Source organism: Octopus bimaculoides, chromosome 13, assembly GCF_046866305.1.
Source record: "Octopus bimaculoides isolate indiv1 chromosome 13, ASM4686630v1, whole genome shotgun sequence".
Taxonomy (NCBI): Eukaryota; Metazoa; Mollusca; class Cephalopoda; order Octopoda; family Octopodidae; genus Octopus; species Octopus bimaculoides.
Window position 1 is genome coordinate 46,544,543 of NC_142940.1, and position 27,500 is coordinate 46,572,042.

The 27,500-nt window shown below is 34.0% G+C and overlaps 1 protein-coding gene across 1 annotated transcript in view; it reads left to right on the forward strand.

Annotated features, from left to right (window-relative positions):
- LOC106869702 (uncharacterized) overlaps nucleotides 1-27,500 on the forward strand; it is an 878,940-nt gene that overhangs the window by 467,559 nt on the left and 383,881 nt on the right. Inside the window, exon 2 of the mRNA XM_052972461.2 lies at nucleotides 17,883-18,020. Within this exon, the coding sequence (XP_052828421.1) occupies nucleotides 17,883-18,020 (138 nt within the window). The remainder of the gene's footprint in view (nucleotides 1-17,882; nucleotides 18,021-27,500) is intronic.

Genomic DNA, 27,500 nt, shown 5'->3' on the forward strand with positions numbered 1-27,500 from the left:
TACAATATCTTTCTTTATCTATCGTCTGTCGTCATGCATTCTTACTCTCTCTCTCTATCTCTCTCTTTTGTCTCTCTACAATCCATTTACCCCCACACGCTGTTCCTGCGTCTTTCTTATCTGTACTGTTAATCTCTAGTGTCTTTCAATCATTTTTTTTTGTTGTTGTTGATATATTTGCTCACTTGTACTGAGAAGCATACAACGCGTATATAATGTGTCTCCCTGTCTCTCTCCCACTTTCTCTGTCGTTACTACTACTACTACTACTACTACTACTACTACTACTACTACTACTACTACTACTACTCCTCTCAGACTTTCCCTTTTCTTGTTTTTTTTTAATTCTTCCGTGCTCTTACCTTCTCCCACTCTACCTCTTTTCAATTCTCATTCACATTGTCTGTATCTGTCTTCCACTCAGATAAATCTATCGGAATTGTATCTACCCTCTTTGCTCTCGTGATCACTAGAATACACACATACACATACAGGCACACACACACACACACACATACACACACACACACACACACACATACACACACACACGTTCTCCCACCTCTTCTTTCCATTTCCATGATTTGTTCCCTTCCAGTACCAATCCTTTTAAATAATTTTCCTCCTTTCTTTTCATTTACTTTGAGGTTTCTCTGACACCGTTCGTCCATCTCACACAAACCACTAAGAATTAAAAGCAATGGGACGAAATATCTCGCCTTATTTACAATTGCCTTACATTCTACATTCAAACTCATCAACGCCAACTTTACCTTTTGTTTCTTATGAGGTCATGAATTATTTATCGGCTCAGGTCGATGGTTCGGTGGAAATGTTAGTGCATGAACCAGGACAAGTGGATACGTTACTTTCTAAGTTCGAATCCGGATCTATTTTAAAACGGGGGCGCCAGTATTTTCTTAACGAAACACTAACGAAACACTTTGAAACTTGGGACACTGGTAGAATGTCATATAAAACATCTTTTACTCTTAGTCTTCTTAACAAAAAAAGGAATTCGCAAGTTATTCCATGTTAAAGTTATCGTATTTCTGTAATTTCAACCAGTCACTGACGTCTATTCAGCTCAATAGAGTTACTGCTAGGCGGTCATAAAAATGTTATTCCCTGTGACATATTTCATCCGGTTTAATCGTAATTTATACACATATATTGTTTATATAATAAATTACGCTGTTCGTATCTATATGTGTAACAATTTTAGAGTTCGGATTCTAGAGTTAGGGTTAGTTTTAGGGTTAGGGTTAGGGTTACGGTTACGGTTAACAGTCTAGTTAGGGTTAGGGTTAGGGTTAGGGGATTAATACGATATACACCGTTACAGCGCTAACTGTTTTCAACCGAATAGACGTCAGTGATTAGTAGAAATTATCGAAATAAGACAATTTTTTACATGAAATAAATTCGAATACAAAAATATTTTTTTGTTCTATAACACAAAATAGATAAGTATACGAAGTTTGAAAGTCTTTCCGTACCAAAAACACTACATAAAACATAAATGAAAACTGGCGCCCCCGTTTTAAAATAGATCCTCGAATCCAACCATGACATACTTGGGTCGTTACAGTTAATCCGACATCTGTTTTAACCACTAAAACGCCTTTATCAGTTATTGGCTGTCTTTCTAGTCTCGTATTTCGACCATTTAACAACAATATATACTTTCGATAAAACAGTTTCTCCCGCAAAGCAAATTAAATAAGATTTCGGATGTTGTGGAGGTTCAATATTGGTAATACAAATTGGACAGTGAAAACTAACAGGAAGGGATGCTAAGCCGAAACGATGTTGTGTATAGCAAACTAAGACACGAGACAAATACGAACACGTATTCCTTGTTCCAGCTACAACGGAGAGAGAGAAAGAAAAATGGACGATGATCACGTGGGAGCTACGTGAGCAACGGAGGAGGAGGAGCGAGAGAGAGAGAGAGAGAGAGAGAGAGAGAAAGAGAGAAAAAGAGAGAGAGATAGAGACAGAGTAATAGGATAGAATAGTGGGAGAAAAGGAGGTAAAAGAATAAGAGAGAGAAAAAGTGAGAAAAGCGAAAAACTAAAAAGATTGTATAGAGTGCGCATCAGAATTATTAAGATAAAACGTACCTGTGTATGTATATATATATATATATATATATATATATATATATATATATATATATATATATATATATATATACACACACACATATTTACTCACAAACATAAATATATGCATGAATACATGTGCATGACAATATAAGCATTTAAATTTAGATGTCATCCAATATGTAAAGTAAAAGAATTTTAAAATTTGGTAAATTAGTAATTTCATTCAGTCAACAAATGAATGGGATCCACTGGTTTATTTTAGAAGAGTATATTTAGCCAACAGTTTTATTTTGGTTGCCTTTTCGCTAATGTGATGACCTCCATTTTGACAATGATTTTAACTATACCTAATTTTAACTCGTGATTTACTCATACCACTTTGGCCTTGCTACAATATATATATATATATATATATATATATATATATATATATATATATATATATATATATATATATATATATATATAAGTCTGTGTGTTTGTATATATATGTAGATATATATATATATATATATATATATATATATATATATATACACACACGTACATACATTATATAGATACATAAATACATACATACATTCATGCATGCATACATACAAATGTGCATATATATATACATACATACATACATACATACATACACCCTGAAGAGTGCTGATTTTGGAATTTTCGCGTCCGCTAATTTATACACAACTTGATATATGCATCTATATGCATCTCAGTAATAGATTTAACTAGCAATGTAGGGGAATCTTCTGATACCGAGCAGTTCCATTAGTATTGCCATCATCTACATGGCTTTACGAGGCAAATCTATCCTCCTTGGTGCTTTAAATGTCATCAAATTGCAAATACATCATTTCGTTATTTTCGGCAAGGTAATTGTGTCCAAGACAGTGAACATCATAATTAATATAATGAAAGCTACCAAAGTTTATTCAATTTGAATGTAATGTGAAATCACAGATTAATGTTATTGCAGAGGGAGCGAGAGCATGCGAGAGAGAGAGAGGGGAGTTTGAATACAGAAATACAATACACTAACACACCGAATACATTGATATATTTTATATGCAATACCTGAGAATGTAGCTTCAAAACGTTAGAAAGTGTAGGGAACATCTATGTAGTTGGTCCATGAGCTTAAAATAGCAATCAAATCTTTCTCATTTTATTTTTTTACGCACTTAATTCATATAGCGAACATATTTTGTAGTGTAGATAAAGATATACAAAAAAATCTTTGATGACCACGATTGAACGTATTTCATCATCAGTTTATTTTGTCAGAGATAACTAGAAATATCGCAATAGATTCATTACAAGAACAACAGTATTAGCAATAATATGTAATAAAAAGCATGGCAAAACAACAATAACGAAACTCATCATCGTCATCATCATCATCACCATCATCATCCTCATCATCATCATCATCATCATCATCATCATCATCATCATCATTATTATTATTATTGATGCGGTAACATGGATGTCAGAATTAATAACTCGTCGGACAAAATGGCTGGTGGCATACATGCAGTGTTGAAATTCCACTTAGGTGACTTTGCGACTCATTCATATGGTGTCGAAGAAATAACGAGTGGGGACGATGAAATCCACTTCCCCTCCCCGCATACTTGAGGCTTTGTGTCAATAATAGGTTGAATGATTATTATAAGTTTTTCTAAGGCGTTATGCTAGCAGAATCTTTCGCACACCGGAAAAAATGCTTGCGACATTTCGCCCACCATTGGAGTTCTGAGTTTAAATGCTGCCCAGGTCGACATTACTCTTCATTTTTTTTCGGTGTCGTTAAAATAAGTATAAGCTGAAGACTGGGTCGATTTTCAGTTTCAGCTTCATACCATTTTTCTGTGAATTTGAATCTCCGTACTATTATTATTATTATCGTTATTATTATTATTATTATTATTCAGTAGTCTTATTTTTATCACGTGCTTTCACTGCACTACCGAGCGAGGCTCTGTGTTACTTGGATATGTGCTGTGTTTTGTAGCGATGCTGTTATTGTTACTGTATTGAAATTGTTTTACGTAGGATGTGTGCGGTACCTTGTAGTGCTATTTTCTGAATGTTATATGTACTTGTCTGTCCTGGTGCTTTTGTTATGTATTTGTCCGAATATTTTTTTTTATCATACATAACGTGCCTACTATGATAAGCATTGTTTCTGTTGTTAGACTCCGCATTCGTATTTCTAGGTCTTTGTATTTTGATAGTTTATCCATATCTTTTAGAGGAACGTTGTCATCTATTGGTATTGATACATCGATTAGAAAGCATGATTTTCCTTGATGATCTCTGACAGCCCGATGAATACTTGCTAACGACCGTGCAGCCTGCGCTCATGATATTTTCGCGCTAACATACTGCGTCCAGTTAAGAGAGACGGTTCATGCTTTCGAATCCTTTTCTACATACTCTTCGTTTGCTTTCTGACAGAGGTTTATTATTATTGTTATTATTATTATTATTATTATTATTATTATTATTATTATTATTATTATTATTATTGAGTGAGAGAGCAGCGCATGCCATCAAAGTGACACTGGGGTACAATTATACGATGCCCAATACACCCATCATTATTACCCGTCTGATAAAGGTACACCAGGCACATGCATCACAATCACATGTGCGCAACATGGTAATCTTATATCAAGATAAATAGCTCACGACCTTGTAGGTGCGACCCAGCTAGAATTTGTTGAGTTTGAGCAGCCTATCCTGCTCAAAAGGTCCATAAATAAGGTTTCTTTAAGGATAATGAACAAAACACCCATGTTTCCAGAGGTGAATTATTCAAACGCCAAAGAATTTCTCTCAACACATGGCTATGATGCTCCCCCACTATTTCTGCTCGTGATCGGAGATGCACATAACATCATCCATGAGGGACATGCTCAACTAGTTAAGGTCAAGCAATTGACAAGCAAATCTGTGGCGTTGAGCAGAATATTTGCTGTAGCCCATCTTTTATACCAAGACAAAACAATGTACGTGATAACATTTCCACTCAGTTAAGATCACACGCCATGAGAGCCACTGTTTAATATTGCATCAGGGCATTTATTATTATTATTATTATTATTATTATTATTATTATTATTATTATTATTATTATTATTATTATTCAGTAGTTTTATTTTTATAACGTGCTTTCACTTCACTACCGAGCGCAGCTCTGTGCGCCTTGGGTATGTGCTGTGGTTTGCTGTGGTGCTCTTATGTTTACTGTAATGAAAGTGTTTTGCGTAGAATGTGTGCAGTACCCAGTAGTGCAATTTTCTGTATGTTATATATATTTGTAAGTCCTGCTATTTTTGTTATGTATTTGTCTGAATATTTTTTTATTATACCTAAGGCACCTACTATGATAGGAATTGTTTTTGTTTTTAGATGCCACATTCGAGTTATCTCTATTTCCAGGTCTTTTATTATTATTATTATTATTATTATTATTATTATTATTATTATTATTATTATTATTAACATTATTATTGTGATTATGATTATTAATATTACAATTAAGACGGGAACTACGGTAAATTGTTGGATCGCAAGAAAACATTACATTATTTGTACTGCTCTTCAAATTCATATATGAAAGGCGGATTGCAAATAGAATCGCTAGCACTCCGAGCGACACCGTTTATCTCAACTGCCCTATTCACCCGATCTTGCTCTCTGCAAATTTTCATGTGGTCCACCGAATGAAAAACGTCCTTAAAGGAAAACGTTTTGCCGATGAGGAAGAGGTGAAGATAAAAAAAAGACGACAGAGGTGTTAAAAAGCATCACATCGCAAGAATTCAATTACTGTTTCGAACAATATTAACGTGCCTGGACCGATGTATTGTTTCGTTGAAGGCGATAAAAGTGTAAACATGTAAAAAGTAATGAATAAAATAATACGGCAAAATTTCCGTTTCTTTTGGGTACTCCCGTACGCATGTATATAAATTTTAATGTATTCACTAAATGTCTATGGATTGATGGATGTCACTTCCCACATTATACTAGACTCTCTCTGTTTCTTTATCTCTCTTCTAAGCACAAACATATAACCATAAAAATACTCCACATAAGTGTCGAGTGTGTGCGTTTGTGTAAAATATAGATAAATTTAATTTCCCTTTCATTTCACCTATATTTACATGGCCATGTACCCCACAAGACGCAAGAAAATATATGGAATTATGAGAAGGTGAGAGAAAGAGAGAGAGAGAGAGTGAAAGAGAGAGATTGAGAGAAAAACAAAGAGAGATTGAGATAGAAAGAAAGAGATTACTGCAAATAAAGATATTACATACATAAGTTGAGAGTAAATTACATGCATTTTGTACTGCCATATAGACTACAATCAATAATGCATATTCTGCGATCGGCAAAATATTTAGAACGCAATTAGATTAGATATCCGGTTACGCGTCAGATATAAGATAGTCATGAGAGTGTATTTGGGCATGTGCGTGTGAGTGTATGTATATATTTGTATCTATATTATATATACAAATCTTTCTATCTATCTATCTCACTATCTATACATATATGCATACACACACACACAAACACGCACACACGCACTCACACACACACACACACACACACACACACAAACGCGCACACACGCACGCACACATATATACATGTATACACACATACACATACATGCTAGATAGTGTGTGTGTGTGTATACATATATATATATATATATATATATATATATATATATATATATATACACAGATATATACAATTATATATATATATATATATACACAGATATATACAGTTATATATATATATATATATATATATATATATATATATATATATATATATATATATATATATATATGCATACACGCATACAGGCACACAAACAAGTACACGCACACACACACACACACACTATCTATACATACACACTATACATACACTCACACTTTATATTTTCCAAAATGGGTCCCATAATTCGTCCGCTTTTGATTGCTTTCTTATAGATATAAATCTCCAACACACACACGCACGCACATACAGCACGCACACAGAGACACACACCTATATACACATACTTACATACGTTCAAGCCTACATAAACGTGTGCGTATATATATGTACATGTTTATATATAAGCGTATATATATATATATATATATATATATATATATATATATAGGAGAGAATATACAAATAATAACAACAGACGAGGACAGGTGGTGTAAATAACAAAAGTATATATTAGTATGACGCTCGGGAATACGGAAAGTCTTTGACGTTTCGAGCTACGCTCTTCAACAGAAAGAATACGGAGACAAGGAGAAAAACACGGAGAAAAAAAATTGAATAGTGTTCAGTCAACGGTATTGATACAGAACGCTTTATATGTGGGTGCATGAGTTTGGGTTTCGTATGTTTGAAACACTGTGATTGAGGGTGTATTCGCGTGTGAATATGTACGAGTACATATAAATATATCATATGAATATATATTATATACACAATTGCGCTTTTAGCATGCTATGCGTTGATTGGTATCTTTTGCACAAACAAATATTTCTCATTATAACATGCACATATCGAAGGGACATATACAAATATTTATACATAAAAATACGCACACATACACATACATACACATAAAAAACACAAACATATATATACGTACATATATATGTTTGTGTGTGTGTGTAGTGTGTTTGCTTGTATATAGGTACGTGGGTTTACATAATAGTGGATCAGAATGATTTTAACATAATGTAATGCATGTTGTTATTATGTACTTATGTGCGTAAGTGTACTTGTTTCTTGTATATAAGTGCAAATACTTATACAGATTATAGATTGATTTCTCTATGTGTTTAATACATCAGAGATCATATAAACGGATATAGAAGTTAGTACAATATACGAAATTCAATCGAATATAATGTCATGCGTCCATTTCAAATGCCTACAAAGATTTTGAATAGAAAAAATAACAGATTGGTTTTAAAAGTGTTCATTTTGCTACTGACTATGTATAGATTTGAGGTGCATATGTACTTTAGCGATGTTTCAATGTAGTTAATGAACGCAAATTTACAACTGTTGTATATTTCATCTGATATTAAAGTACTTCCTCCGCAGGTTACTTCAACTAGCCTCGAACGAAGGCTGCAATAATTTCACGATGTTTAGGAAGCTTATGCACACACACACACACACACACACACACACACACACACACACACACACACACACACACACATACACACACACACACACACAAACACACACAAAAACATACAAACAGAATATATATATATATTTGTCTATGCAGTGGAGGCGCAATAGCCCAATTGTTAGGGCAGCAGACTCGCGGTCATAGGATCGCGGTTTCGATTCCCAGACCGGGCGTTGTGAGTGTTTATTGAGCGAAAACACATAAAGCCCCACGAGGCTCCGGAAGGGGATGGTGGTGAACCCTGCTGTACTCATCCACCCCCACTTTCTCTCACTCTTACTTCCTGTTTCTGTTGTGCCTGTAATTCAAAGGGTCAGCCTTGTCACACTCTGTGTCACGCTGAATATCCCTGAGAACTACGTTAAGAGTACACTTGTCTGTGGAATGCTCAGCCACTTGCACGTTAATTTCAGGAGCAGGCTGTTCCGTTGATTGGATCAACTGGAATCCTCGACGTCGTAAGCGACGGAGTGCCAACAACAACAATTTTTCTATGCTACTTCACCACATGCTGTACACATGTACATACATACATTCATTAATGCATACATAAACATACATACATACATACATACATACATACATACATACATACATACATACATACATGTGTCTATATGTATAATAGCAATATTCATGAAGTATATTTGCCACTTAAATGTGACTAACCCTTAAGGGTAGATGCTACTGTAGAGTGTACCCCCAGGAAGACATCTACTGCAGCTGGCTATATATATATATATATATATATATATATATATATGTGTGTGTGTGTGTGTGTGTGTGTGTGTGTGTGTGTGTGTATTTGTATATGTATATATATATATATATATATATATATATATATTACTTAGACAGATACATAGAGCAGGTTGTATACTTCTTAACATGCATACATTTAAGGAGACAAACATATGACAATGAAATAGGTGACAATCTAGTTAGTGTCTGACATAATTATTAGACACTCAATAAATAAAATCATTATAATGAGTTGACGGTACTCCAACTGTATCCATTACTTACTTACGTAAATGCATATAATCTCACATATGCACACACACACGCACACACACGCACACACAGACACACACATGCATTTATATATAAATGTGTGCGTATATGTATGTGTGTGTATATATACATACATACATACATACATATATATATATATACATACATATATATATATATATATATATATATATATATATATATATATATATATATATATATATATATGCACGTATATAGTGACAGACATGTGCACACATATATAGTCATACATGTGTCCATGCATATTTCGAAGCATTTATCTATATACATGCGTATAATGACTGTCGTTTCATCGGGGCAAATTGTAATAGAAATTAGTATAATTACGAAAATGTCATGATTTATGTGTCTCCCTCGTTAGATGATCTCTTGTTTTCGGCAAGTTTTCCAAGCCATTAACAAACTTTCAAGCGTGTGAAGAACTAAGGAAGAAAAAAAGTATGTTATTTGAATAAATTGATATTCATCAATGCAGTCAATGGTCGACATTTGGAAGTATGTGTATCTTTATGTATACATATATGTATAAACACACACATACACACACAAAGACACACACACGAAAACGCATAGGCACACATACGCAAACGCACGAGCGCGCGCGCATAGACACATCCATCTTTTATAATAAACGCGAAATTCTGTACGTCCTGTACACCTTGTATCTCAGTCTACGTTTACTCTGTACAGACATATTATACCTTTTTGGATTCAAAATAATCCCGAGATTGAGAATCTGCCCTTAATTTGGTACTTGAGCAACCAGCATTGGGATCAGGCCTGGATGAGGGTTTGTTGTATGCTAACAGTTGAAAATATTTTCATTTAAATAGAATTTTAAGTAATACCAAAAGTTTGTGAATTCTTCTGAGATGGAAGAATACCAATAAATGCTTTGTTATTGAATGTTCTCTCTAGTTTGGGGCCGCAGACCCAATTAGCTCTTTGTAGGTACATAATTATGATTATAAATATATGTAAATATGTGTACGTATTTATTCATATACGTGTATGCATAGAAATATGCATGTATACGTATGTATGTATATGTATGAACATTTATATGTGTATATATAGGTGTGCGTGTGTGTGTGTGTTTGTGTGTGTGCACATGTGTATGCATGTTTGTGTAAGAGACTGAGTGTGTGTGTGAGCTTTTTTGTGTGAGCTTGTGTGTGTATATGTGTGTCTCATGTCTGCACTTAACAATTCCCAGACTTTGCTAGAATTATGAAATAATATATTCTTGTTAAAAAGTTATATCCTTAGTATAGTCTTATCTGGTATAGTCTAATCTGGTACCATATAGTCTAGAAATCTGTACTGTCCAAGGTAAGAAAAGCAATTCCGATAAATCACTAACAAAAAGCACGGACAATAAACTCTGCACTTCGTCAGTTCCTTTATGAATTTCAACACATTAAGGCAGCGTCGCAATCTCGAACGTTGAAAAACAATATTGGTTTCAGATTTTGACACAAGGCTAGTCATTTTGAGTGTGTGTGTGAGAGAGAGAGAGAGAGAGAGAGAGAGAGAGAGAGAGAGAGAGAGAGAGAGAGAGAGAGAGAGAGAGTAAGGCGTTTACATCCACATCAGTATTCAACTGGTATTTATTATATCGTCCTCGAAAAGTGGAAAGGCAAAGGTGACGTCGGCAGAATATGATACCAAACAATAATAATGGAAAGACTGTAAGTGTGAATAATGAAAACACATTGAAGGTATCCAGACTACCGTGTGAAATTACATCCTATAAACAATCAATCATTATTAATAAATCAACAGATACTAATTAGATAGTGGTGAAAGAATCATATCACTTCAGAAACAATCGAAAATAATATGCAAACCTATGAAAATCTTGTGAATCTTTGTTTCTCCCTAACTCCAATAAATTGAGCATAAATGTACACATAAATTTTACTGATAGAAGAAGCTTCAAAGGTCAAAGCTTCCTTGTTCAAGCTTAGGAAAAAAACACTCCGTTACTGGTTTTCAGCTTGTCTGCTACATAAAACGATTGTATGGAAGATGTTACTAATAAATTCTCCGAATATATTTATTGCTTCAAATTATCTCCCAATATTTTGGAAGTTGCTAAAACTAGCCACTAAGGTTTTTTTTAAAAATAAAATGTGCATTACAAATTATAAGAAGAAATTTAGCATTTGCAATGTTCATTTTATTAAAATTCTTAGCTCTTTCGTTTAGAGCATCACGTCCTGCATGACCGTCTAAATTTGAACCGTTGGCCAATTTGAGTTTCTTCGCTTTAATAATATACTCTGGTTATTATTATGCTAATTATTCCGGTAAAAAGTTTGTTATTATTCTAGAAAAAGTTTCTCTTCGCTGATCGATCAACCTTGAGCAGACAATGCTTCGCTAATGAGGTTACATATACGTATATATATATATATATATATATATATATATATATATATATATATATATATATATATATATATATATATATATATATATATATATATATATATATATATATATAGATAGATAGATAGATAGATAGATAGATAGATAGATAGATAGATAATTATATATATGTATATATACGTAAAAATATGTGGAGTATATATATATATGTATTTATGAGAGGTGTCATTTCTTTGTATAAAATGATAAAATTGAATTGGATTTATCATTTAATGATTACATTATTTATTGTTTTGGTTTCCATTTCTATTTTATATTTATATATTGATAAACTGTTTGTTTACTTTATTTATTTACCTATTTGTTAAGACCGATAGTTCATAACATTGATATAGATAAAAATAAACTCAGTAAATTCTTCGGATATTTAATATACCTTAGGTGGTTATTTAACACGTAGCTAAATTGCTGTATATATATCAATCATTTACACACTGTAGTGCGTAAATAATTCTCTTAAGGTCAACATTTACTCACCCGCCACCACTGCTAGGCTTTGTCACTAAATTAGTTTTTAACCAAATCAGATGATGTTTCTATTTTTAGATTGGTCACCTCATAAGCTATATTTCAAACTAAACGATTTGAAAATTGATACAGTAGAAAAAAAGTTTGAGTCAAATATCTGAGGTCACAAACAGGAGAATAACGCCTGAAATCGAATTTGAGTCCAAAGATTTTCTTTTTACAGAAATCTATATTTTATTTTAGCTTATATGATAGATCTCGACGACTGGAATTTAACCACGTTAGTTATATGCAAAATTATTCAGTAGAGAAAAAGTACCTTGGATTGACTTATTACACGAATTCTACTGTATTTAAAAAAAATTAATTTTATCTTATTTCATATTTAAAATACAGTTGTTTCCAAAAATAAGCCCATGGAACTAAATCCAGAATTAAATAATTTTGCTTAAATAAATTTTCTCTGAAAATAATCTAAATTACTGGGGTTATGCATGGAAAGAGTTTCTGAATATAAGCCCATAGGCTTAATACCGGATGGGCTTATGTTTGGAAAATCCCAATAATGTCTTTATAGTTTTTGTTTTAATAAAATACTGTATATTTTTAAAATGTTACTCTCGGCTGCAATATAGAATTTTAATTTTAAGTATTTTGAGTTTACTTTAGAGGTGACGAATTAGGCAAATTCTAATGTAGAAATATTGTGCTGTACTTTCCCAGGTGTAATAACTTAACAATATTAACATGTAATCGTCCGTATTTTTCATTGTAATATCTATCTATCTATCTATCTATCTATCTATCTATATGTGTATATATATATATATATATATATATATATATATATATATATATACATATATATATATGTGTGTATGTGTATATGTGTGTGTGTGTACATATATATGTATATATATATGTGTGTATATACATGTATGTGTGTGAGCGCGCGCGTATGGATATTTGAGTATACACACACCGACACACACGCACACACACATATATACACATACATGCATACATACATACATACATACATACATATATGCGCATATCCATACACATTTTCGATATAATGTCTCATAACAGACATAATCATGACCACAATATGCATTATCATCATTGTCATCAGCATCATCTTCCCCTTCTTCCTTCTGCACCTCCTCCTCCTCCTCCTCCACCTCGTCTTCATCATCATCATTTACATAAACAGGGCAAACAACAATCGACAAATCTAACGTTATTGCTACTTACATTTATCATATCCGTCATTATAATTAAACTAGTAATGTTTCGTATCATTTGCCCCTCTGAAAACGCTATCACTATCATCCTCATCATTGGCGTCTTTGTCGTCGTCATCATCATCATCATCATCATCCCTATTATCATTTTAGTAGTAGTAGTAATAATAGAAGCAGCAGTAGCAGTAGCAGCAGCAGCAGCAGTAGTAGTAGTAGTAGTAGTAGTAGTAGTAGTAGTAGTAGTAGTAGTGGTGGTGGTGGTGGTAGTAGTAGTAGTAGTAGTAGTAGTAGTAGTAGTAGTAGTAGTAGCTTAATCTTTATTGTTACCGCTATGTGTGACAGCGAAATATTCGATATATTTTACGTGTCTTATCGTCTTGGAGCAGAATACAAATAGACAACGGAGAGTAATAATTATTTGGAAAAAGAAGAAGAGAAAGTCTAAGAATTGAAGATTATAACAACAACATCGACTACAATAACAACTACAAGTACAATAAGAGCAGTAACAGCAACAACAACAACAACAATAACAACCGCAAAACTAGGCACAACAGCAATATCATTGACAGTAGCAACAACAACTTCAACAAGCCAAATGAGAAGAGACAAAATTACCAATCACTACGGTTGTAACAATGGTTACAATAAAACAACAGCAAAAGACATACAATGCCAAACAATACCAAAAAACAGTAGCAAAAGGGATTATGATACCTATGATGCTTGAGCTTTTAGAAATAGTAGCTAAATTCCCCTCAAATTACACTTCACTGGACCTGGTCCGACTCTCCATCGGTTATAACGACGAGTGTTTCAGTTTATCCGATTAACGGTACAATCTCTTCGTGAAATTAACGTACAAGTCACTGAGCACTCCAGAATCACGCGTACCCATAACTTATTTCTTAGGGAGATGTAGAATGACACAATGTAACAAGGCTGGCCCTTTGAACTACAGCTACCACTCACTTTTGTGAGACTAAAGATTTTTGAAGAGCATGTATAACGACTGTAGCAGTCTCACTACTTGACTGGTACTTTATTTTCTCGACTATAAAGCGGTGAAAAGCAAAGTTGATTTGAAACTATATGGATTTCGGTTCAGCCTCACTGCGCGGTATCTTGCAAAAATGTCTTCTACTATATGGCTTGGGTGTACTATAGTTCCGGGTTGACTAATGACTTGAGGGAATTGAGCAGACGTAAACTAAGCCCGTGGTATACATAGATATGTGTGCGTGCGTGCGTGTTTGTTTGTTTCCCACCAACAGTTGACGGCTGGTGTTAGTCTATAAAGTCCCTGTGAATTAGTGGTTCGGCAAAAAAGACAAATTGGATATGTATCAGACTTGAATATAAGTCAATAGGGACGATTTTTCTCCTATACGCTTGAAGGCGGTGCCCCAGTGTAGTCACAGATTAAAGAATGAAACAAGAAAACAAGTGAAGAAGTAAATATTAGCATTGGCATAACCATTAAGAATATCATTATCAACAACAGCAACAACAACAACAACAACAACAGGCCAACATCATCAATAACATCATCAAATCAACAAGAGGACTATGAACAGCATAATTAAAGAATATTGTTCATTTGTAATGAGCAATAGCTTTTGATTGGTGCCACGACGAGAAGATGGAAGCTGATTGTCTCTCGATAACGTGACGTATCTGTGATTCATTTGCATGATTAAATCGTTGTTTAATTAACAAACTCATTAAAATAAGTTGTATTAAAGGGCCTCCGTTTGTTGTGCGTATATGGTGTGTGTGGGTGTATGTGGTTTGGGTAGAGCTGTGACGCAGCTAATTTTAAAGTAATGGCTCTAATTAAGAGTCTTTCCCAACATCATTAACATAATAGTCATCGTCAACATACGCTACGCCTTAATTGTCATCATCATTTCGAATACTGATCGCTATTGTTGTTATTTTTAATTTTGATGCCAGCTGAAATTCTGCTGCTCGTGCTGCTGCTGCTGCTATTGTTAATTTTGATGCCAGCTGTAACGCTACACTTTTTGTTGTTCTTCTTTATTTTGATGCCGGTCTTAATTCTATTGTTTTTCTTGTTTGCTTGTCTTCTGTGATTACATTCAAATTCCGCTTTTAATATTCCAAAATAAATTAATGAAAATTTATATGAATAAATATATAGGCTTGGTTTTTCGAATCTTTCATGAGAGGACAAAGAATCGGGCCCTAGCCTAGAAACAAGACTCATTCATTGGAATTTAAAGACCAGATATGCATGCATATATGTATGTATGTATATATGTATGTATGTATGTATGTATGTATGTAACCAAGATCCAAGGTTTCTTCATTGGAATTTCAACATCAACGGGGTATTTTTGAATGTATGTATGCAGGCATATTATGTATGAATGCATGCACATTTTTAAGTTTTGTTATGCATGTATTTTCATGCATATAATCATATATCTAGACATGATCATTTTTAATTAAATGATAAACTGGAAAGTTCTAGAGATTTTTACAGTCCCAGTGATGGCTTGTATCTGTATTCTTTGTGTAAGCTATCACCTTTCTGGTTTTGAGAAGCCTAATTTCTCAAGTTTGGTATTTAGGCAGTGTGTTACATAACTCAGTACCCCAATAATTACAGTTATATAAACCTGAAATTGTGACCTGGATAGAGTAACTGCAGATTTCTCAATAATTCAGCGCAGGAATTTTATTTTCTGCTGAATATATGTATTTAGGTAGATATGTATGTATGTATCTATGCATGTATATATGTGTGTCATTAATCAGTTTTATTTCACGATTTCTTGCCAATACAGAAAGAAGCGGTTTCTAACCTAGATCTGTGACTCCTTCATTAGGTATATTTGTATGTATGTATCTATGTATATATGCAGATGTATATAGTTGCATATCTAGACATCCTCATATATATTTAAATGATCAACATCTGGAAAGTTTCACAGAATTTTACCGTTCCAGTGATGGACTGGATCTGTAGTCTTCGAATGAGCTTCCCATTTCTGGTTTGAGAAGCCTTATTTCTCAAGATTGGTATTTAGACGGTGTTTTACATATCCCAAGGCCCCAATAATTACAGGTATAAACGTGAACTTGTAGTTTAGATAGAGTAATTGCAGATTATCAATAGTTCAGCGTAGATATTCTCTTTTTCACTGATCTTCAGCTTTAAGTTAACATCCGCTGGGCAGCTAATGTCCAAAACTGTACACAGCTTTTCTTCTCTAGCACAAATCATTATAGCAGGTCTGTTGTGCGAACATTTTTTTTTTATTATTTCATTTTCTATATTTATCTTTAATATAAGATTAATATAGATCAGATCATTTTTGATATAAGATTAATAGAGACGACCGAAGCCTGTAGCAGTTACACATTCTCGACCATCTGGTAGAATCGTTAAGCACGCGAATAAAATGCTTGGCGGTATTTCGTCCGTCTTCACGTTCGGAATTCAAATTCCGCCGAAGTCTGCTGTGTTTTTCACTCTTTTGGGGTCGATAAAATACGTAGAGGTTAAACACTGCGGTATATGTAAACGACTTACCCCAAAATTGCTGGCCCTGTTCCAAAATTTGACATCCTCGATTTCTTTCCATGGGTAAAAGTTTAAAAGCGTAATAGACAATCACGCATTGCAACAAGCAGAATAATTTTATGAATGTTGTTATATCTCAATTAGAAATGTCATTTTACCATCCTCGAGCATTTTGTAAGTTTTCTAATACGTGGCTGGGAAAGAAAAAGAAGCTACAACTCAGAAGAAAGTAGATATCAGCATATCTAATTTACCACAGATCAGAAACCAATCCTGATGGGTGACAACAAAATGAACTCTTCTGAAAGCAATGAAAAAGAACCCAATAGATTGTTTTAAAACAGGAACGCGGTTTCAGTCTACTACCTAAAAGCGAGCATAATTTCCCTGACAGGCTTTCTGTACTGATTGGGTCGACACAATTTCAATCACAAGGTTTTAGTCGAACTGAAGTGCAGCTTGAAGAAAATTGCCGATTTTGGCTACGTAGCATGATCGAACCTGGAAATTTGTGATTGAGAGACTAACGTCATAATCATACAACCAGTAAATCATGCAACCCGTTTAAATAGCACTGAATAATGTTTTATGTAAGACTCTTCGAATGCTGGCTCGCCATTCTTCGCTATGATTTAATCTGTCACAATATATTATCCATCGTTTATCTAAGTTGAATAACAGACTTTCTTCGGTTTCTATCAGTTATTTTCAATGTCTTTCTTTGTTATTCTTTGCAGTGTGATCCTGGAATAGCTACGGATGCTCTTTACAATTTGATATACTGTAAACCAGAGATGATAATGTTTATTGGAGGTGCTTGCACTGAAGTCACGAAAACTCTTGGAGAAATAGTGCCTTACTGGAACCTAATATTGGTAAGTTACGTTATCCGATACATAACCATATAATTTCCACAATAACAGGGACCTTATCTTTTTGCAACCTAGCATTTCTTTGTATTAACGTACAGTGCTGCAACTACAAGATTTATTTCTATATTTTACTTCTGAAACATGATTCATAATTCATGTCTGTAACGAAACCTTGTTGTTTATAGTTGGAAACTATGATTCTACATTTATGTTATTGTAGTAGATTTGATAAATGTCTTATAGCTGTGACTGCTATACTGATTGTTTCTCTGGATTATACATATATACAAATATATAGTTTCCGCCTTCCATATCCATTCACAAAGTTTTGGTCGGCCCGAGGTTATAGTAGAGGACACTTGCCCAAGGTGCCACGCATACACACACACACACACATATATATATATATATATATATATACATATACATATATATATATGTGTGTGTGTGTGTGTGTGTGTGTGTGTGTGTGTTTGTGGAATGAAAGCGTTTGAAGAGGCCAGAATAACGCATGCAAAACTCAAAAGAGATATAAGGAAGAATGTTACGATCGAGAAGGTGAATCGCTGGTGTGACAGACCATGCCTTTCTTTTGCTGGAGTCAAATCCCATTTGCAAACCCATGGAAAACGAAGCTGCACCAACTACTCTGTCTATATGTCTGTACACACCTTTCAATACAATGTGTGGCATAATGTCCACAAATTTAATGGAGGCCTCAAAAGACATTTTAAGATCCACAAAGGTCAGAACTTATCAGCAACTTTTGGTGGTCCAAACCAGATGTGCATTCTATGTGGGTGCCCTTTCAGAACATTGCCTGGTTCAAAAAGCCGCATCAGATGTCATGATGGTTCTGAAGTGTAGGTACAGGAGGTGGTCAAACTGTGCATAAGGAGTAGACAACCACCATATATATATATATATATATATATATATATATATATATATATATATATATATATATATATATATATATATATATATATATATATATATATATATATATATATATATATATATATATATACTGTAAATCCTCGAGTATAATACACACTTTTTTCCAAAATTTTAAAGGTCAAAACTTCTAGTGCGTACTGTATACGAGGTTCAAAATGAAAAATATTTTCTTAGCAAAACTTTCTAAGTGATAAATATGTAATGGCAATTTGGATAATTTTGGATAATTCTATATCTTAAGATTTCATGCTCTTTAATAAAGATTACTTTGCAATCCTCAGTATAGATACCAGGACAAATATATAAGCGAAATATACCTATACATACCGATAAATCTGTTCGAACACTTGCCAATATATACATCCATTTCCTGCGGATACATTCCGTCTACTAGCTCATCTCGACCATGTTGTTAACGTCAGAAATCGTACGGGGTAAATATAATGCCGCAGTATGATATAATGACTAGAGAACTCAAAATTATTTATACTTATAAATTGAGAATATAATCATTAGAATGATTATATTAGTGGCTAAAAAGATGGAGAAAAAGAGAGACAGAAACAGAGAAAGAACGAGTCAGACAGAGACAGAAAGACAAAATGGTAGGTGATGCGAGACGGGTGATATTTACCGAGACGTATCCCAAGTATTTATATGTGAAGAGACAATTAATGTTTCTCTGTGCTAACAGAGATCATCCATTACGAGGCACTATTCTATTAAAACCGTAATTACATTCTTACAATAAAAATTTCAAGCAGCGTTTCTGGAACAAAGACATAAAAACGTTCAATACATAACACACACACAAACCAACAATCAACTGTGCACATTCACACATACACGTACATGTATATACACACACACATACACACACACACGCGCACATACACTTTCACACACACAAACAGAAACACACACACTCAAAAACACACTCACACACACACATTCACACACAGACGCACAGGTGCAACAGCAATTTCTTCAGACAAGTACGTTCACTTCTTTGAATCTTCGATTTCCCGCCGTATTACTTCCTAGCCAAGAACGTGTGATTCTTTTGTGTAGACATTCTGTATTCATTGTTGTCTCCTTTTGTTAAGACTCATTCTGTCGCGAGACATACGTGATTCCAAAAATTCTGAGGTTGGAAGCGAAAGGGAGGGTAAAATATCGATGAATAATAAAAACAACCTTGATGGTAACATTCCAATCAACTCACTGATTATATTTGCGTACCCATGTATATTTATTTCTTTATTGCCCACAAGGAGCGAAACATAGAGGGAACAAACGAGGAAAAACAAAGGCATTAAGTCAATTACATCGACACCAGTGCGTAACTGGTGCTTATTTAATCGACCCCGAAAGGATGTTAGGCAAAGTCAACCTCGGCGAAATTTGAACACAGAATGAGGCCATGATGGTGCACCACCTTTACTGCATCCGGGGATTTTTCCAGTATTGCTTCTGGTGAAGTAGCGAGTTGAACGTTGCCGCACTTCTGTGTGTCTCCTGCTGCAATGTGGGTTCTAGTTCTTTTTTGAAGACTTCCATGTGTACACCTTACACAAATTTGATGTTCTGTGGTAGGACATTAAAAAGTTGTGATCCCTTGAATCACAAGCTCTTATATATTGGGTTCGTATCTTCAATGGAAATCACCATGTCACACAAATATGGTTGTGATTCATATGCCTAGTGTACCAATATCAGACGGGTAGTCATGGTGGCTATACTGGGCTTCGTATATTTTACCTCAGTGTCACTTCGATGTCTCAATAATAATAATAATAATAATAATAATAATAATAATAATAATAATAATAATAATGTTTTCAAATCTTGCCACGGGCAAGTACGTGTTGTTGCAATAAAAGGTGTGTTTACGTATTTGGGTAATATATTAAAGTTTTTAAGTTTCCTTGAGATGTTCATTTGTCTGTCCAGTTGGAGAATACAGTAAGACTTTTGCAATGAAAAGGATCTTCACATTTTCGAATACTCAGTGAGAGTCAAAAAGAAAAGAAAACAAGTTGTAGATAATAAAGTTGTAAGATTTACTAAATATGATCTTTTGTATGACCGCACGGAGAGAAATGGCAGTGTTCTTAGAATAAAAAGGAGGAGGATGTTTCTATTTTCGAATACTCAGCGAGAGAGGAAAGGATAAGTATTCACACAGTAGTTGTAGATATTAAAGGTTTTTTTTTTTTTTAAGCTGATCGTTTGTAAGTTTCCTAACTTATTTTATTTTGAGGGAGATTTAAAATATCCTCAGGAAATTGTAGATATTCCGGTCTTTGGGAATAGTAGGGGGAAGAGATGTTCACCATGTTGGATATTTGAATTTCTGAATTTCTTTTTCTTTTTCTTTTGGAATTTTTCTTTTCTTCTTAAAAGTTTTGTTGTGGTTTACAGTTTTTCTAGTTGTGCGGTGTGTATATATCGGCAGGTGCTTACTTCCTTAATTTGTTTATCGTGCATTTAATTGAGTTGTTGCAATAAAAAGCATGTTTACATATTCTGTTAGTCAGGGAAGGAGAGAAGACAAAATGTTCAAACAAAATTGGAGATATTAAACTTTCTAAATTTTTTAAGGTGTTTGTTGGTTTGTCCAAAGCTGTAGATACATAAGTCCCTTAACTTATTTTGAGGTAAATTAAAAATACTCAGAGAAAATTGTAGATATTCCAGTCTTTTATAAACTTATCTTTTTCAGTTGTCCCGCTGGGTTGTATTAATGTTTCTGTGTCTTCAGCTGACAGGTCAGGGCAGCGAAGAACACGTCCAGCCGCGTATTATTATTATTATTATTATTATTATTATTACTATTATTATTATTATTATTATTATTATTATTATTATTATTATTGTTCAATAGTTTTATTCTTATAACGTGCTTTCACTTCACTACCGAGCGCAGCTCTGTGCGCCTTGGGTATGTGCTGTGGTTTCCTGTGGTGATCTTATGGTTACTGTATTGAAAGTGTTTTGCGTAGGATGTGTGCAGTGCCCAGTAGTGCAATTTTCTGTATGTTATACATACATACATATTATTATTATTATTATCATTATTATTATTATTATTATTATTATTATTATTATTATTATTATTATTATTATTGTTGTTGTTAAGGCGGCGAACTGGCAATATTAGCACACTGGACGCTGGACGAAATGCTTAGCGATATTCCGCCCATCGTTACGTTCTGAGTTCAAATTCCGCCAAGGTCGACATTGTCCTTCATCCTTTTGTGGTCCATAAATTCAGTACAGGGGTTGATGTAATCGACTTAACTTTCCCCCAAAATTTCAGGTCTTGTGCCTATAGTAGAAAAGATTATTATTATTAGTAGTAGTAGTATTAATATTATTAGTTGCGAAGGAGATTGAATAGAGTAGAAGCAAAATATCGAACGCCAAATTTTTATTGCCAAACATTATAACGGCAAAACTTGGATCTTCTAAAAGACATAAACAGCATTAAGAAAATGCATCCGAATGCTTTCTCGCTTTCTCTCTTTCATTCTTATTCCATCTCCCTCTCTCTCCCTCTCTTTTACACATACACACGTACACATTTGTCGTACTGTGTTTTCACCCTTGTATTATATAAAAAAAGGAGTTTTACTATTCTACCACAATATTATTGATTGGTCAATGTGAGCTAATAACGTTGATGGTAGTCTTAAGATAATTAATTTTTTCGTCGCGAAAAACGTATGCAAACGCTACAATAAATAGGCACACTCACACAAACACACACGCATACGTATGCTTGTGTATGTGTGTATATACGTACACATACACACACGCATATATATATATATATATATATATATATATATAAGCTGTTACCTACTTCTCATTTTACTTACTTTTTCTTTCGGACGGTCACAGAATAAGAATTCCTGTCTCTACGGGATGAATTGCCGCGAAAAGTAGGAATGGATTGATGGGAAATACACTCGCTCACAAAAGTAAACACATTCGCACGCACGCTCGCACACAATCACACACACACACACACACACACACAGTCACAGACTGTCTCTCTCTCTCTCTCTGTCTTTGAGACACTCGCACGCACCTAGTTATGTGTTTGTGTACATTCGCTTCGTAGCACAGTGACTAAAAGCGTTTCACTATAACAATGATTCATTTTATTGTTTACAGCAACACAAATGTTACAACTTGTCTGTATATGAGAATATGAAAGCGTGTTTACATCTCAGCGCATGCTTCTGTATGGAATGCTTAAACATACACGCACATACATGCACACTCTCGCATGCACAGACGTAAACACACTTCTATTATTAATTTTGGTATCTGTGTATGTGTTGTGATTATTTGCATATTTGGTTGGTTGGTTGGTTGGCTGGTTGGTTGGATTACTGTTTTTCTCTTATAACTATTGTGCAATAAATGCGGCTGATGTTCAGCTTATTCTTCCGTATACTGATCTCTGTTGTTATACGCGACCAGTAGATAACTACTGAGAGACGTGTTTTGAGGCTAAATACTTAGAGATACACGGCTTGTTGCTCCTTACGCGGAGACCTTCTATGATTCACCTCATGTTAATCAAAGCGCTCCGTTTATGACCTTCATATACTTTTTGTCTTATTTTTACATGGTATACTACTGGAAAACTCGTTTACTATGCTGTGCTAGGAAAACATTTATAGAATTGATTTCCTTTTGGCTGATATGAAATTGACAAATTAAGGGACACAGATAAATCTGCAATGCATAGATTTATGCATGTGATTTGTCAAATGTAATACTCGGAGTATCGCCAGAGTGAAATCGCTTTTCGATGAATAAATCAACACCCCAGTACTGCAGCATGTATTGTGTAGTTAATATATTTTGTACATTTGACACAATCTAATGCATAAATATGAATAAATAAATAACATATGGTACATGACGTAATCGAAATAATAAAACCCAGAACAGACGTTATATATTCCCGTCATCATTTTTTTTCTTGAGCAGATCGATGTATTGGAGCTATGCTGGGCCCTCAACGCATACATTTATAGTTCGAAACTACACTCGGCGTAGTAAGGGATACTCTGTTTGATATTTATAGATTGAGACTGAATTATCAAAAAAATATAGTGAACGTACATTCGCATGTATACCTACCTACACAAGATTTTTGATACGGTTACACCAAAACCAGTGAGCACAGATGACAAAAGCACCAATACTTTTGTCTTAGTATATAAGATTATTTAAGATGTTTCGACATAAGTGTATGGACGTGTTTGGGTTCTATCATTGGCCATGAAACACGTTGGTTTTTTTCTTCCTCGAGCATGTTCATATGTTAGTCATAAAGGATAGTAATAACTTGAGTAAAGTTAGGTTTGTAGAATAGGATGGGACAGAGATGTTAAACGTAATTCGAAAGTTCTGAAGATTAGTATCTGAGACAGATACATGAGAGTACTGAGCGTGCCAACAATTCCATGAGTGCAGTGTAGACACAATAGATATATTCTTCTTAAAGTCAGGTACTTTATGTAGTGATGGCTCAACACCTACTGCTATAGTGTTCTCTCAAGTATACAAACAGTGATAAAATATGAATCACACATTAGCACTGAAAAGATCAGCAACGAATGACAGTCATATCACTCAAGGGTACGTATTGTAATTTCATAAATTGTTCTTGTTGCCTGTGTACCACAAAAAAAAATATATATAGACCTTGCCTCATCTCTCTTACTGCCTCATCTCTCTTGATGGAATAAAACATCAATTATCAGCATACTGGATAAAGAGATGGCTATACTGGCACTCACTAGTACTTAGTTTTTCATTGGAGCAACGAGAAATGAAGTTCCTTGCTCGGGGAAGGAGCGCACCACGCGGTCCCAAAATGGAACACACTACATTATGATCTTGTGCGCAACACCGTAACCACTAGACCACGTGTCTTCACGTAGGTCAGTCAATACTAAATAGATGAAAGATTTTCCGGCATCTCGATTGTTAGTATTAAAAGCGCAGTTTTTTCTGTCTTATATAATCCAAAATCACCATGAAAAATCAGATAATTTGAGCGGTAGCTTACGTAGCGACCACAAGCATGCCTTTTACTGTCTGTTGTTCTTGAGTATGAACTGTATTATACTCTCCATGAATTATGCTAACATACATAATGCTGAGAGAGTCCCTGAGGTCGTTTCTTGCACGTTGGTAAACATTTTGTTCTGAGTTTATCAGTTCATAGAAACATTTATACGTTGTTTCAATGAATATCCAACGCAATGTTTCCATGAATAGCGAATATTTTCTCCCGTTGAAACGATATCTAGACAAAGAAGAATAAATTAATTCGACTGCAACTTTTCTGTGAACAGGTGCGTGTACGAAAACGTTGCAAAAGTTTTGAGATCAGCAGCTTCCTTCACGTTGCGCCAGCAAATGTCTTAGTAATTTGAAATCTCATTAAAGGAGTCAAAACTTTCGGAACACCCTTCATATATATCTAAATATTGCAGCTAGAAAAGTTCGTGAAGGATAATATACATACATACATACATGCATACATGCCTATACATAGTTATATACATACATATATTTATTAAATGTGTATATATATATATATATCATAAGGTTTTTAAACTTTTAAATTTTCATATTCAAAAGAGACAGAGACTTCAAATTCCGTCTACCAAATCCACTCACAAGGCTTTGGTCGGCCCGAGGCTATAGTAGAAGACACTTGCCCAAGATGCCACGTAGTGGGACTGAACCCGGGACCGTGTGGTTGGTAAGCAAGCTACTTACCACACAGCCGCATCCATACATATATATTTATATATATAAAACTATTATTATATATATTATATATATATATATTATTATATATATATATATATATATATATATATATATATATATATATATATATATATATATATATATATATATATATATATATATATATATATATATATCAAAATATATATATGAATAGGTCCAGGCATGATTGTGCGGTAAAAAAAGCTTGCTTCCCAACTACACGTGTGCTTACGTCCCATAATTTAACAGTTCGGCAAGAGAACTGATAGGATAAGTAGCAGGCTTACAGAGAAAATAATTACGGGGGTCAATTCATTCGACTAAAAATTCTTCAAAAATGGTGCCCCGACATCGCCACAGTCGAACGACTGAAGCAAGTATATATGAAATATATAGATATAGATATGTATATGATGTTATTCACCTTATTTTGATATGTGTATGCATATATTTATTTGTATATGTATGTGTATATATGTATTCAGATATCTCTCTCTCTCTCTCTCTCTCTCTCTCTCTCTCTCTCTCTCTCTCTATATATATATATATATATATATATATATATATATATATATATATATATATACATATATATATATGCACACACATCTATATATATTTATATGTATTATAAGTATGTAAAGTTTTATATATATAAATATATATGTATGGATGCGGCTGTGTGGTAAGTAGCTTGCTTACCAACCACACGGTCCCGGGTCCAGTCCCACTACGTGGCATCTTGGGCAAGTGTCTTCTACTATAGCCTCGGGCCGACCAAAGCCTTGTGAGTGGATTTGGTAGACGGAAACTGAAAGAAGCTTGTCGTACATATGTATATATATATATATATATATGTATGTTTGTTTGTGTTTGTATGTCTGTGTTTGTCCCCCCAACATCGCTTGACAACCGATGCTGGTGTGTTTATGTCCCCGTAACATAGCGGTTCGGCAAAAGAGACCGATAGAATAAGTACTAGGCTTCCAAAGAATAAGTCCTGGGGTCGATTTGCTCGACTAAAGGCGGTGCTCCAGCATGGCCACAGTCAAACGACTGAAACAAGTAAAAGAGTAAAAGAGAATATAAATATATATATATATATATATACATATATTTATACACACACACACCACACACATATACTTTCATAAACACATAATGCTTCTATACTTTCCTAATTGATCGTTCTTTCGATCGAGACAAGATGATAAGCTGGTCGCATATAATATAGCTTGAAATTACATAATCATTGTTTATATTCTAGTTTATAAGTTTACCAACGTGCTAAATTCTTTGAAGCGCCCACGTTTTTCAAGACTTTCCGATACCGTATTCTTCTTAAGTTTTACCCAACTTTTAAAAATAAAATCTCTGTTATTATCCATTTCTTCTTGCATAAGATGATCATTTCGGCCTTTGTATGTACTTGTTGGTTTCTATAAAACTTAGATGACAACAAAACAGAATTTTTTTGTTAAAATATTTTGGCTATTTGCATTGATTTTCTGTGCTTCTTTACAAAACATTTTCGAAATGTTCAATAGACATATTAAACGAATTTCCAGCTACATCGTCCATATTCCACCATCCTTTCACTGTATATATAATCTTCCTATGTTTCGGTTGTGTTTTTTTTTTAAATACGATCACTATTGTTCTCGATTTCTTTTTCTGTCTAGTCAAGTCAAT